Source organism: Amborella trichopoda, chromosome 2 (genome assembly GCF_054954075.1).
Source record: "Amborella trichopoda isolate Santa Cruz 75 chromosome 2, AtrichopodaSantaCruz75HAP2 v2.0, whole genome shotgun sequence".
Classification (NCBI taxonomy): domain Eukaryota; kingdom Viridiplantae; phylum Streptophyta; class Magnoliopsida; order Amborellales; family Amborellaceae; genus Amborella; species Amborella trichopoda.
In genome coordinates this window covers 59,865,713-59,880,366 of record NC_142337.1, presented here as the reverse complement: position 1 = coordinate 59,880,366, position 14,654 = coordinate 59,865,713, and the positions used below count along the sequence as shown (strand labels likewise).

Below are 14,654 nucleotides of genomic sequence, written 5' to 3'. Positions count from 1 at the left end.
CCTACTCAGCCCAATATGAAAGTCTATTACCCTTGTTTTTTTCTAGGTTAGGTTATACAAGGCGTCAACGTTAAACAACAAAGAAAATGTATCTCCAAACCCTGCCGAAGATATGGTATAAGGGCCAAAAACTCCTACATTAACCTAAAAAAATATTTTGACCCTCAATTATGTAATTTAAATCCCCAATAATGTTGCAGATTGAGTCGATCAATAAATACTTGAAAATCTTGAAAATTGATCGGATAATGTGTTACAAGATGCAATTTTTTTCGGACTTGAAATCTAAATTTTTTCGTATCATATATGACAAGGTCAAGATGACTATTTGAGGGTTTTCCAACATTAGAATAGCCTTTTATGAATGGAATTTTGAGATGCATCTTATTTTTATAATATAAGATTGATTCTTGTATAACCTTTTTCCATTATTCAGTATCACCTTTTCTTCAGTAGAGTGCTACCATTGACCTATCTCTTTGTTCTTGGAGGAGGATCCTTGAGCTTCCTACGGTATTATCATTCTTCCTTTAATTTACTTTTCATTGTAAACACAATGTTTTTATTCTTTTCTAGTGGGATGATCTTACTTTCCTAAACTACTAGCAAGCAAAGACTTTGTCCTCAAAATTAGGGTTTTTTTATTACTATATGATGGTTGAATTTTTTACTATTTTAAATAGCTTCAACAAGCCGACATCTGGGGATTTCCTGTTCTTATGCGATTTGAGGGGCCATCTTACTAAAAGAAATAAGGTCTGAAAACCAGCTGAATTTCTATATTCTATCTTTATCCTTCTCTACTCTAAGTGAATTACCTATTATGATATTCTTATTTGTCATTTTTTTTCCTTTTCTAATTTATTGACGTTGGAAAACATGGTTGAGGATCTGAAGGCATAGGACAGCTCGAATTAAGCTGACCGTATTCAAATAAATTTCAAGAAATTAGTTAACCTACCAAAAAAATAAAAAAAGAAGGTAGGAATATGCCTGGCTAGAGAGTTATGTTCCAAGACAAGAGTGATGCCATGCTTCTTTCCTCCATTCCACACATTAAAAGGGCCACGCATTGACCAGACTTCATAGCTTGGTAGCTGATGAGAGGAATGTAGCACTAGTCATTGGTGCAACTGGCATGGTAGGCCTTAGCCTGGTAGTGGCCTTTTAACAACCCAAAGTGTTTGTCGACTCCACCCTCTTGGAAGATCTATGCTGTTGCTCGAAGGCCAAAACCGAGCTATTTTCCGACTATTCTGTGTCACTACATAGAATGTGATGTTCTTGACACACTCGATGCCCAATTGAAGCTCTCTGGGCAATCAGATGTGACCCATGTCTTTTGGGTGGTTCTCCAAATACGAGAAAGAGAGGAAGACAACTGCAAGGAGAACTCTCCAATGCTAAGAAACGTCTTAGAGGTACTCTTAACCGATGCACCAAAACTACAGCACATTTGCTTACAAACTGGCACAAAGCAATACATGGGTCCTATATTTGACCCTGTTTATGGCTCTAAAGTGATCCCCCATGAAGCCCCATTCAAGGAGGACTCACCTAGGCATCCATTTCCAATGTTTTACTATGATTTGGAGGATATATTGATAGAGTTTTCCAACAAAAAACAAGGACTTTTGACTTGGTCTGTGCACCGTTCCTCTATTATTCATGGAGCCTCAACTAGGAGCCTACACAATGGCCTTCTGACTTTGTTAGTTTATGCACTAATATGTAAACATGAAGGGATGGCCTTTAGATTTCCAGGGTGCAAATATTCATGGGAACATTTCTTTGATGCTAGTGATGCTGATTTGTTAGCTGAGTAACAAATATGGGCAGCTACAACTATGAAAGCCAAGAACCAAGCTTTCAATTGTTCTAATGGGGATGTGTTCACTTGGAAAAGCATGTGGAAAGTGGTGGCAAATTTGGTGGGAGTAGAATCTGTGCCATTTAATGGAGAGGGATTCGACCTTCCTATGGCTATGAAAGACTTAAGTCCCAAGTTTGGGATGCCATTGTCAATGAGAATGGACTCTTTGAGACCAAACTTGAGGAGATCACTTGCTTTGAACTTTGCCAAGCAGTCCTGAACTTTGGGTTTCAACATGTTTGCAGCATGAACAAGAGTAAGGAGTATGGTTTTCTAGGGTTTAGGGACACTTTTAAGAGTGTTGAGAGGTGGGTGTTTAAGCTAAGGGAGATGAAAATCATTCCAAATTAGTGGCGGATTTGTTTAGCTGCTAGTGAGGAATGTCTTTTTCTTCACCTCTGTTGTATGGTATAACATGGTTATTCTTTTTATTTTGGGACTGTTCTTGAGGACTGTCGATCATCAAGACGAGGCATTTTATATAAATTCCCAAATCTAATGTTCATCTTTTTAGTTTCTTATTATGCACCTGTATTTTTTTTTTTATTGAAATCTTTCATGTTGAGGGAAACATGTCGAATACAGCTTGCGCATGGTATGTAACATACACAGCATAGAGTTAGTGTGTCACGGTCAATTTATCTCCACCGTGCATTATTGAACATGAATGGCATATGGGCACCCTGTGTGGCATATTCTATATGCACATGTTAATCAATGCGTCAGATGTTCTTCTTGTGAATTTTGATATTTGAGTTTGCCTTTTGGCTTTTTCTGGACAGGCGCTGCTATAAAAATAGTCCTGTTATAGTTTCTGTTCAGTTTCAAACAGAGTCTCGACAACTCCCCATAACAATGGACAATTGAGGAGTGCGTTTCCTCTATCAAATGCATTTGCTTCGAAATCAAACGGATGTTTTTAACATAATTCTTCTAAAAGCACTTAGTAACATTTAATTCGCTTTGGGCCTATTTGATAACTCGAAATTTTTTGTACCAGCAGTTGGAAGTTATAGTTTACTATAGCGCTTCATTTGTTACCATGTAGTGCCGTAGAAAATTGCATTTAGGAAATTCTGGGTTTTCAGAAAACGAAGGCCTACCTTCCATCGCCCTTATGAAAGTTCACTTATCCTGTATTTTAGGAAGTCTCTCTTGCCTTTATCAATTTCTCTTTTTTGCTTCCCTTGTGTTTTCTTTCTCTAACTTTGTCTAGCTTCTTTTTCTATCTAAACATGGCTTTTTTCTTTCTAATCATGCACATTCTCTCTCTATCTCATCGATTCAATTTGTGCTTTTCTCTCTCTCTGTGTATCATTTCTCTTTCTAACTCCTCTCTCTACCCATGCCTGATCTCTCTACCTGCAAGTATATCTTGTGTCTCTCTGAATCCTCTCTCTCTCTCTGAGACTGTCTTTTGTCTCTCTAAGTCCTTTCACTCTCACATATGCCTTTCCTCTCACTAATTATGCCTCTTATCTCTTGAACATTTCGTGAGTGAAAATAGATTTAGGTCGGCTTGTCATATACGACATCGACCTAAAATAACACTTATAAGGAGGGGTGTTTTGGTTCAAATGAAAGGGCTCTAAAAGCTAGGGAGAAAGCCAAGGAGTACATAATGAAAGTAGTGAAAAGAGATATGGTGATTTAAGGCTTGACTGAGTGTATTCCGTTTGATAGAGCAGAATGGTGGAACATGATTCATGTAGCCGACCCCAAATAGTTAAGATAAAACTTAAATAATAATGATGATGAACTCTTGAACAATACACGTTTTCTCTCTAACCATAATCTTTTTCTCTCTTGAAGTCCTTTCCTAACTATAAGCCTTTTCTTTCTAGCTCCGCTCGCTCTCTCTGAATATTTCATTTCTCTCTCTAACTCCTTTTTTTTTTTTTCTTTCTTTAGGTCCTCTCTAACCAAGCCCTCTTTCTCTCAACTCCTCTATCTATATGTGCACCTTTTTTCTCTCGAGCTCCTATCTCTTTCCAACCTTTTTTATCTTTCTAATTATGTCCTCTATGTGTGTGTATAAAGCCTTGAAGCCTAGTCACTCTGAAGCTTTGTTACATCACTGTGAAGCTTGGTCTCTGAATTTGAGAACTACTTGAAATGTTATCAAACATGTATTCTAGAGCTCCCAAATATCACCAATGAAGTTTGGTCTCTGAATTCAAGAACTTCTAGAAATGTTATCAAACAAGTACTCTAAAACTTCCAAATATCAACAATTCCGGCTTTTATAGAATGTTCTAGCGAATCTTGAATCCCCAGCTTCTAGTTACCAAATGTGCCCTCTATGCAATTCTCTCTTCAGAAAGTATAGTGCTTACTTGAGAAACACTGGTTAGCTCTCTCTCTCTCTCTCTCAATGTAGGGACTTGGAGCAAATGCAAAAATGCACAGCACAAGTCAGGTCAATTTCGATGTTCTCTATGCTGAATGCTTATCATGCTCTTGTGGGAAGTAAACACTTACCTAGGAGCACTTTCTTTTTTTGGTTCTCAAAATTTGAGGACGTGGTGATCTCATCCTAGCGACCAACCCAAAATAAGAAATTGAATATGCTCACCACACCTAACAATTGAATGAACATTATTCATATTTGGTGGACATCAACAACTAGGCGAATGAAAATTATTTACATAATAATTTTAAGGTGATTCTCAAAGTTTTGAGATAAAAAAAAACACTTTCTAAACAGGTTTCTGATACATGCCTGCAGAGAAAAGGGGGGGTAAAATGGACCTCCAACACTCTTAAACAAAAGAAAGGGAAAAAAAGGGTCATAACCCAGGCAGGGTCTTAACCTTTGGCTTATGCACAATGGGGCCGCTCTCAAGACTCGAACCCGCACCTTTGCACTGACTACCTAAGCTTTACCATCACACCAAATAATGGCTCCAGTTGTGCATATACACCTTTCATTTTTTTTTGAATGTTAAGTTGTGCCTTTTTTATTGCGATATCAGGGAATTTAAGAAAGGTCGCTTTAAAACGCCTCTAAGGGTGGCTTATCTTTACACAATGAAAGAACCAGGTCACACAGCTAACTTCAAGACGAAAGGGAGATTTATTGATGCCCCTCATATCTAATGGTATTTAAGAAAGGGGTTGTATATAATGAGACTATTTATTTTTGATACAAGATGGTCACAATTACTTACAACCATTCAATATAAAATTTGGTAGCTTAGATGTGTCACAAAGTACGAGAAAATTTCTTCTAAAGTTTGAGCTTGGTCAGTAGAATACTTGAAGCCACCCAAATTTACATCCAATGGTCAAGATTAATGTTTCACTTTGTACCAAAGGTAAATGGTATCATTCTGTATTTTCCCTTTAAGACATAACCTCCTTATAATAGTACCAAACCACTCATTGCAAGGAATCAAAGTGATAAAAAGCTACTACTTTTATACCTATTTTTAAAAGAAATAGTTTTGTAAGAAATTGAAGCTTCCTGACTAACGTTCTACAACCCGGCTAGGTTGAACCGCAATAGGCATTGGCCGGTTGGATTTTAGCATGTTTTTGTGGTCAAGTTCTAAGATGTTGAAAAATATCTAAAAATATTAAAAAAATCCAAAATAAAAGAAAGTTATTTGTAATGTGTTTTCTAATTTTTTGGAAAATATTGGAAAGTGTTTTGGCCATGAATACTTATTTTTATATTTTTCCTTCTTTTTGGATTATTTTTAAAGTACCTTGAGTTATTTCCGAAATATCCCCATTCAAATTTTCCTTGTTCAAAATTTTATTTTTTAAAATCCATTTTTCACTACTTTTTTAGCTTTATTTAGATTTTTTTTCTTTAAATTTAATCTAAACATAATCTTCACAATTTTTAGAGTTATTTTATATATTTTATGTTTTAAGAATTTTTTGCCCGGCCAAGACCTGGCCGGTTTTCCAGGTTAATCGGACCAGCCCATGTCCTGGTTTTCATGTAATTGAGTACTGTTCATGATAGTTCATTGCAAAGGGTCAAGAAGGCTGGAACTAATAATTCAAAACTGCTCATTATAAGGAATCAAACTGGTTCGAAACTAGTTGTTATAGACCTCTTTGGTTTCTTTGCAGATAGAAGTATAGATCAAAGCAGTATGGAAGTATTACTTCCGAACCGTTCACTGGAATTCCAAGGGGCGGTCCTGACCAATAACTCCAAACTCGAGGTATTTTGGAAAAAAAAGAAAAGAAAAACAATGATTATAAGTGTTAAAATGTGAAGGAAAAAGTTTATATAAGGTTGGAACCTTATAGGTAGAACTACGGATGCACTTCAAAAATCCATCGGAAAAGGTAGTTTTAATTTTGAAAAACCCTTTGATTGATCATCTCGATATCGAGATGTATGATCATGAAAAATAAAAAGATTTTAAGTCTCAAAAATAGTGCATTTTACAACATATTATCTACGTTGTCCATTTTCAAGATTTTCATATGTTTATAGATTTACTTGATTTTAACAATTTTTGAAATTTAGAATTTTATAGTTGGAAATAAAAATAGATTTTGAGATAATCCTAAAAACATTTTACATTAAAATTATATACCATGATAAGATTTGAAGGTGCACCTTACCTCTACGGATGCATCCGAATGCTAACTGCATCCGAATGTAAAATATATGCTGAGCATTTCCCAAATACGGAATTAGCACAAATTTTTTCAAAAACTAAAAAACAACAAGTGAAGCAACTACTATTGTTTAGAGAAAAGAAAAAAGAAAAAAGAAAGAAGATGAGTCGAGCAACTCTGCATCTTATATTTAACTCTCCCTACTGTAAAACATCCACAAATTATATGGAACGCACATTCATTATCGAAATAGTGTTTCTCTAAAGCCACTTTACTAATTGATCGCCACACCACTCTTGTGAGTTGAAACCCCAGATCTTACATCATTTCCATCCTCCTCTCCCCAATATATGGCCATCCAGGAGAGTAATATGGCCTTAGTGATGGGTGCAACCGGCATGGTTGGGCTTAGCTTAGTGGGGGCCCTTAACAAAGCCAACTCTTCATCGACCCTGTCTTCATGGAAGGTCTATGCCGTTGCTCGAAGACCGAAACAGAGCTATTTTCCAGCAACTGTGCATCATTACATAGAATGCGATGCTCTCGATGAGCTCGACACTCGCCGTAAGCTCCCCCAGCTCGCAGATGTGACCCATGTCTTTTGGGTGGCTCTCCAAGCTAGAGAGAAAGAGGAAGACAATTGCAAGGTATATTCTCTCGTGCTTAGAAATGTCTTAAATGTACTGCTGACCCATGCACCAAATCTTCAACACATTTGCCTACAAACTGAAACAAAGCAATACATGGGTCCTATATTTGACCCTGTTTATGGCTATAAAGTGAGACCCCACGAGGCCCCATTCAAAGAGGACTCTCCTAGGCATCAATTTCCTATGTTCTACTATGATTTAGAGGATATATTGATAGAGTTTTCCAACAAAAAACAAGGCCTTTTGACTTGGTCTCTGCACCGTTCCTCTATTTATCATTGGAGCTTCAACTACGAGCACATATAACTGTCTTTTGTCTTTGCTGGTTTATGCAATAATATGTAAACGTGAAAGGGACGGCCTTTAGGTTTCCTGGGTGCAGTTACTCATGGGAAAATTTCATGGATGCTAGTGATGTTAGCAGAGCAACAAATATGGGCTTCAACAACTGAGAAGGCAAAGAACCAAGCTTTCAATTGTTCAAATGGAGATGTGTTCACTTGGAAAAGCATGTGGAAATTGGTGGCTAATTTGGTGGGAGTAGATTATGTGCCACTCACAGGAGAGGGTTTTGATCGTCCCTGTCCATGAAAAATAAGAGCCATGTTTGGGATGCTATAGTGTCTGAAAATGGGCTCTTTGAGACCATACTTGAGGAGATCACATGCTTTGAAGCTGTTCAGGGGGTCTTGAACTTTGGGTTTCAACATGTCTGCAGCATGAACAAGAATAAAGAGCATGGTTTCTAGGGTATAGGGATACCTTAAAGAGTGTTGAGAGGTGGGTAGGTAAGCTGAGGGAGATGAACATCATCCCAAAGTAACAAGAGATTTGTCTTGCTCATAATGAGAGTTGTTTCACTGCTTTTTCTTTTTTTTTGTTAATGGACTATTGTAGGGCAACTTTTTTTCACATAGTGTTATTTTTTAACTTACTCATTTTTTGTTGGACAACTAATTTTCTCTTTACTTAGTATTTTTCTTCACTTACTCAATATTTATTGGACATCTAACAAGCTTAATTTTTAATTTGAGTAGGTACATATTGTTAGTACGTGTGTGTGGCCATGAGGCTTTTAAACGTATAATATTTATCTCTCTTATAATTTAATGCTTATCACTAAAAAAGAGAGGCTTTTTAGAGAGAAAAAGTGCCGTTATTTAACAGCTAGAAAGTAACCACCCACTTCCCAAGATTACAGGGCCACTTTTTCTCAGAGATTTCAAGAGGAAGCCGACTATTGGAGAACGGCTTCCTCCATCCCTCTTTAGTTCTGGTAACAGCCTGATCTTTGCAATCGATATCCATCCCTCTTTAGTTCTGGTAACAGCCTGATCTTTGCAATCGATAGTCTAAAGACACTGCCCTTAATCCTAGGAGTGGGTCAATTTCTTCCCTCAAGTTTTTTTTAACATTGGTACCAGAGCAGGTTGTGGAAGCGTGGTGGGTTCATAACCTACATTCCAAATTTTTTCCTTTTTGGTATTTTATATCTTATTTTTTTCCTGAGTTTAATTTACAGTAACTTTGATATTGTGCTTTGTCATTCAAGTATATCTTGCTGTAAATTTTTTTTTTCTAATCTTCAATTTAATAGTCTGAATTTATTTATTTATTATAAATTTCTCTCTCTTAATTTATTGCTCCTCATTTCCGATTTAGTGTTTATTTTTATTGGTATTGTTGGTTCTGGAATATTTTACTCTTCGTAAATTCTTTTGCCATATTTTCTCTCTTTAGATTGTGTTTGGCTTACGTGATCATAGCATAGTCGGAGGAGTCCTCTGTTTAATCTTTTGTAGAGAAAAGTTAAAGAGATAGAGACGCTAGAAGATTCATCAAAAGAATACAAAGCGAGAGAAAATGAGTTTAAGGTTGTTGTGGAAGAGTTATCTTAATTTAGCATATGTGTCAATATTCGGTTCTCTCTATGCCTCAATATTAGGCTCTCTCTTTAGAGTGGGAACAAGTTGTGTAGTTATTTTTATCTCAGATCATGTTGCTGATACAATACATACTTGAGCCCACGGTCAAGTAACAGAAAATAAGGCAAATAATTCTTTTCTCTATTTTTTAATAAATTAATAATAATAATAGTAGTAATTTGTAAAAGCTGTTAAAAAAAAATTTTTTTTTTTTTCTTCTACTGTATGCAAGGTAGCTGAGCATCTAAATTTATGTATTGTTATATACTTTTTTTTTACTGACCATGGATTGCTGAAAATCAGGCAGCTGACACCTTCTTTCTTCCATTTTGTTGTTGCTGAAAATTAGTGCATATTATTATTATTATTATTGAATCTTATTATGCACACGCCAATTCTATTGGAGCAAAGGCTTACGTATCAATTGCATAAATTTATTTATTTATTTTTTGTGACCTATAATTTAGGGATTTTCGACGTATTTTATTTGCATAATAATTGTCACTGCATTGTATAATTATTCTATGCTTTGGTGGTCTCTTTAAGTTAGAAAATTTCATTATCTTGATTTTTTTTTTTTTTTTTTTGTAATTATGCAATGCCATATTTTTTGTTGAAAAATAACCAATATCATTGTAGACTCTCTATCTTGTGTTAAGACATATTCACATATTTATGAAAATTATTCTTATGCAAGATTTGACATAAAAGTACTTGTTGCCTTACTTTATTAATTTTTTGTTGCATCACAGCAGTGCGAACATAAACTGTTTGAGAAAATTTTTCTTTGAAGTTGCAGCTCATTGAGAGTCGGCAAACTTATTGATTTAGCTAGCAGACAACCTTTTTTTAAACACAATTAAATTTGTTTTTAAACTTTTAGGTATTATCTAAAAATTTAAAATGGCATCTAAGCTAGTCATGTCAGAATTATCCAAACTTGAAAAACTCAATGGGCACAATTTTTTTATGTGGAAAAGAAAAATTGGATATATTCTTTTTCAATATAAGGTAGATTATGTCCTAGAAGCATAACCACCAGTTTTAGAGTCTAATGCCAATGGTCAAGCCAGAAGGAGACTTGAAAAATGGTTCGAAAATGACAAAGTAGCTAGAACTACTATGTTGAGCTTTATGGAAGATGATTTAATTAGAGTCTTTGAGGATTGCACCACAACTCAAAGTATGATAGGTACCCTATCTGAAAACTATGGGACCATTTCTGAGACCCATGTATAATTGTTGTTAGAAAAATACAATTTTTACAGAATGAAAGAAACAAACTCAGTGACCGAGCATATCAATACAATGATAGTGCTCGCAAAGGACGTTGCTTGGGAATCCAGTCCCCGATCGCATGCAAGTATCCATTTTCTATTTCTTTTTCTCTTTCTTTTTTTTTTAACCCTAATTTCATACAACCAAATCAGGGTATCTTTTGAAGTGACAGATGGGTTCAATGTATTCGACTCCCTCTACTTATATTTTCTTGCAAATAGGGCTAATTTAAGCATCCAATGTCCTAATCGATATCCTATTAAAAAATAACAAGTAGCCAAAATCTTCCGGTGACAAACGAATCAATTTTCTTCGAAGAATCACTGAGGTAATTCAGTGGGGAAGAACAACCCCTACCGGTTAAAATTTTAAACTCTAAACATTGTTAAAATAAAACAGGTTTATAAATACATGAAAATATTAAAAATGGATAGTTCAGATAATGTATTGCAAGGTGTAGTGTTTTGAGGACTTGAAATCTCTTTTTCTCCACTTATATATACATTGCAAGGTCGAGATGATCAACTAGATGCTTTTTTAAAAAATAATAATCAAAACAGCCTTTTTTTAGAAGATTTTAGAGTTACATAGTAATTCTACAATTTAACTTGCCAACCTTATGTAAATTTTTTCCTTTATTTTTTGTAAAGGATTGTAATATGACATACTACATATCTAGCGTGTACTTGTAGGAGTATGAAAATCTAAGGGCCTCTGAGCTACAACAAAAGATAGGGCTTCTTGGTGTTTAAAACACCAAGCAGTGGAGAAGCACAACCATATTGCGGGGTTGTCATTGCCACCCGATATACCAGTAATTTTAGAAAAGAATGAAAAAGAAGAAGCTCGCAGCAAGGGTGGTTCTCGTCGTAATCTTCATAAAAAAATATACCCCATAAGGTAATAAAGGGGTGAGATAGTATCCGTACGTGATTTTGACCTTTTATATACATCCACCATCCACCGTGGATCTTGACAATAGCTAGTCCCGAAGAATAGTCCCACAAGAAAAGAAGGGATTTTTTAGCAAAATACACCTAACTTATCAACTATTTACCATTTTACTCTTGTTAACCGATTCCAACTCATGATCATTGATATTTTGATAGGATTTTTTTTTTTTTTAAAAAAAAAAAAGGTAAAATGCTAAATAATTTATCTCCCAGGTGCATTTGATAAGGGGCAAGCTTTCTATGCTTCCCCTACAACATATAACTCATATACTTCCCCTTATCCAACCGTCCATTCTCAATGGAGGGCTAAGATTGCTCTAACCACAATGTTACGTCTCTACGTCATTTTATTTTTAATTTTTTTCTATAGACTATTTTGACACCAAATTTTATACGTTCAATCCTCTATTGAATTTGCACTAGAAAAAAAATATAAAAACAATATTTACAATAAAATAGAATGATCAAAATACCCTCGAAACCTTCAAGGGGTATTTTGGTCATTATATTTTATTAGAAATTTATTTTTAAAATTTTTTATAGGTGCGACCAAATGAGAAGATGGCACGTAAAAAAAAAAACTAAAAATAAAATACCTTGAGACGTCGGATTTAAGATCAAACGGTGAGTGACTCTCTTGATCAAAATTGATCGGCTGGATGGTAGGGGAAACATAGATCTTCTATAGGAAGTATAGAAACCTTTCCCTTTGATAAGTTGCCTGAAAAAGAAGAACCATCTAATACCTTGAAACATTATTCTCTAAATTCACTAATCTCCTAGGATTCTCATTTATTGTGACATGGCCTTCTTAATACCATTATCGAAACAAAGATAAATATTTCCTCACTAGCAACTAAACAAATCCTCCACTACTATGGGATGATTTTCATCTCCCTTAGCTTACCAACCCAACTCTCAACCCTCTTCAAAGTGTTCCTAAACCCTAGAAAACCATACTCTTTACTCTTGTTCATGCTGCAAACATGTTGAAACCGAAAGTACAAGACTGCTTGGGAAACTTCAAAGCAAGTGATCTCCTCAAGTTTGGTTTCAAAGAGGCCATTCTCAAAGACAATGGCATCCCAAACTTGGGCCTTGTGTTTCATAGCCACAGGAAGGTCAAATCCCGCTCCATTAAAAGGCACATATTCTACTCCCACCAAATTTGCCACCACTTTCCACATGCTTTTCCAAGTGAACACATCTCCATTAGAACAAGTGAAAGCTTGGTTCTTGGCTTTCTCAGTTGTAGCTGCCCATATTTGTTGCTCAGCTAACAAATCAGCATCACTAGCATCAAAGAAATGTTCCCATGAATATTTGCACCCTGGAAATCTAAAGGCCATCCCTTCATGTTTACATTTTAGTGCATAAGCTAACAGAGTCAGAAGGCCATTGTGTAGGCTCCTAGTTGAGGCTCCATGAATAATAGAGGAACGGTGCACAGACCAAGTCAAAAGTCCTTGTTTTTTGTTGGAAAACTCTATCAATATATCCTCCAAATCATAGTAAAACATTGGAAATGGATGCCTAGGTGAGTCCTCCTTGAATGGGGCTTCATGGGGGGTCACTTTAGAGCCTAATATGGTGTCAAATATACGACCCATGTATTGCTTTGTTCCAGTTTGTAGGCAGATGTGCTGTAGTTTTGGTGCGTGGGTTAAGAGTACCTCTAGTACATTTCTAAGCATGAGAGAGTTCACCTTGCAGTTGTCTTCCTCTATTTCTCGAATATGGCGAACCACCCAAAAGACATGGGTCACGTCTGATGGCTCAGAGAACTTCGACTGAGTGTCAAGCTCATCAAGAACATCACATTCGATGTAGTGACACGAAATAGTCGGAAAATAGCTTGGTTTTGGCTGTCGAGCAACGGCATATATCTTCCAAGATGATGAAGTTGATGAAGAATTGGGGTCGCTAAGGGACTCTACCAGGGTGAGCCCTACCATACCTGTTGCACCAACGACTAATGCCACCTTTCGCTCATTAGTCGCCATGTTTAAAGGAGGGGATGCAAAAGAGAAAATAGAGAGAAATACAAGCTTCGCAGTCTTGAATTCTTGATCGATTGGTCACCCTTTTTATATCTAGAAGTTAGAAAAAAAGATAAAGAGTATATAGAAACTCAGTCGGCTTTTCTATCAGTAAGATGGCCCCCCAAATGGCAAAAGAATAGCCGGCTAGTTGAAATTATTTAAGCTAAATTCCAAAAAAAAAGCAATCCTCATCTTTTAATAAATCAAAATGGGATTGTATACTATGCCACCATTTATTGCTGTGCTGGAAGGTCACATCAATCTTACGAAAAAATCCCATTCATTTTTAGAATTTAAATAAACTCCCTTGTATTTCATATTTATGCTTAAGTCGCATGTTTTAGAGTATAATGTTAAGAATATAAAGGATATCTTGAAAAAATAAAATTACATAAATTACCCTAAATCATGTAGGAGTATTTTGATTATTTTTATTGTTGAATTAATTTTTTATATTTTCAAGGGTGTAATGGTGAGATGCATGGGTGTTCCAACTATGAAAGAACATTCATAGTGTATTTTGATTATTTTTATTGTTGAATTAATTTTTCTCGGTCGGCTTTTACTTGGGAGTATTTTGGGAAATGAACACTGACCCACCTTCCACCTCCAACTGCTAGATTTCACATTGAATAGGGACTATTGTGGCTTTCTTGTATTGAAAATAGATATACTTATTGTATACTTTTACATTCAAATCAATCTTTTGTGCTTAAAAAGGAGGGCAAAATCTTGGTGGTAGTTGGGGATTGAGATCATCCCAATAAAAAACAGAAGTAAAAAATGGATGTTCACTATGAAATATAAATTAAAGGGAGAAAGAAAATCACATGGGAAGATCAAGAATAATCCTCCAAGAACAAAAGATAAAGATAATTACAGATAGTGACTAGATCAATTAAAGTAACCCTGGTGGTGAGTGTGATATTAAACCTGCCCAGAAAAAAGACAAGGATGATAGACTTTCATACTTTGCTAAGTAGGTCATTGTATATTTAAATTGGATTGAGTTGGGCAGTCATTTCATGGGTTGCAGAGAAAGAGAAAAAAAAACAGCCTTTTTCAGAAGATTTTAGAGGGGCACCTTAATTCTACAAATTAAAGTGTCAACCTTATATAAACTTTTTCCTCTATTTTTTACAAAGGATATTAATACGATATATTGCATATCTAGCGTGTGCCTTGAGGAGTATGAAAATATAAGGGCCTCAAAGCTACAATGAAAGATAGGGCTATTTTGTGTGTAAAATACCAGGCAGAGGGGAAGCACAACATATTACAGGGTTTTGCTCCAATCTGGTGTTTTCAATGCTAGACAGATGGGCAATTTAATAAAAAATAAAAAA

The 14,654-nt window shown here is 35.5% G+C and overlaps 1 protein-coding gene and 2 pseudogenes across 1 annotated transcript; 2 read left to right on the top strand and 1 right to left on the bottom strand.

The window, feature by feature from the left end:
• The first annotated feature begins 1,188 nt into the window (after window positions 1-1,188).
• On the top strand, window positions 1,189-2,567 carry LOC105421520 ((S)-8-oxocitronellyl enol synthase CYC2 pseudogene; annotated as a pseudogene).
• A 4,264-nt stretch (window positions 2,568-6,831) lies between these two features.
• On the top strand, window positions 6,832-7,701 carry LOC148783395 (3-oxo-Delta(4,5)-steroid 5-beta-reductase-like). Its single transcript, XM_088859870.1, has 2 exons — window positions 6,832-7,107; window positions 7,465-7,701. The coding sequence occupies exons 1-2, from the start codon at window positions 6,832-6,834 to the stop codon at window positions 7,699-7,701; spliced, it is 513 nt and encodes a 170-aa protein (XP_088715996.1).
• Window positions 7,702-12,141: 4,440 nt separating this feature from the next.
• On the bottom strand, window positions 12,142-13,269 carry LOC148783394 (3-oxo-Delta(4,5)-steroid 5-beta-reductase pseudogene; annotated as a pseudogene).
• Window positions 13,270-14,654: the final 1,385 nt, after the last annotated feature.

Bases quoted from the DNA above. Each gene is read 5' to 3' on its own strand.
- LOC148783395 (XM_088859870.1), top strand. From the start codon at position 6,832: ATGGCCTTAGTGATGGGTGCAACCGGCATGGTTGGGCTTAGCTTAGTG. The intron at 7,108-7,464 runs GTATATTCTCTC...TAAACGTGAAAG, and splicing joins AAGAGGAAGACAATTGCAAG to GGACGGCCTTTAGGTTTCCT.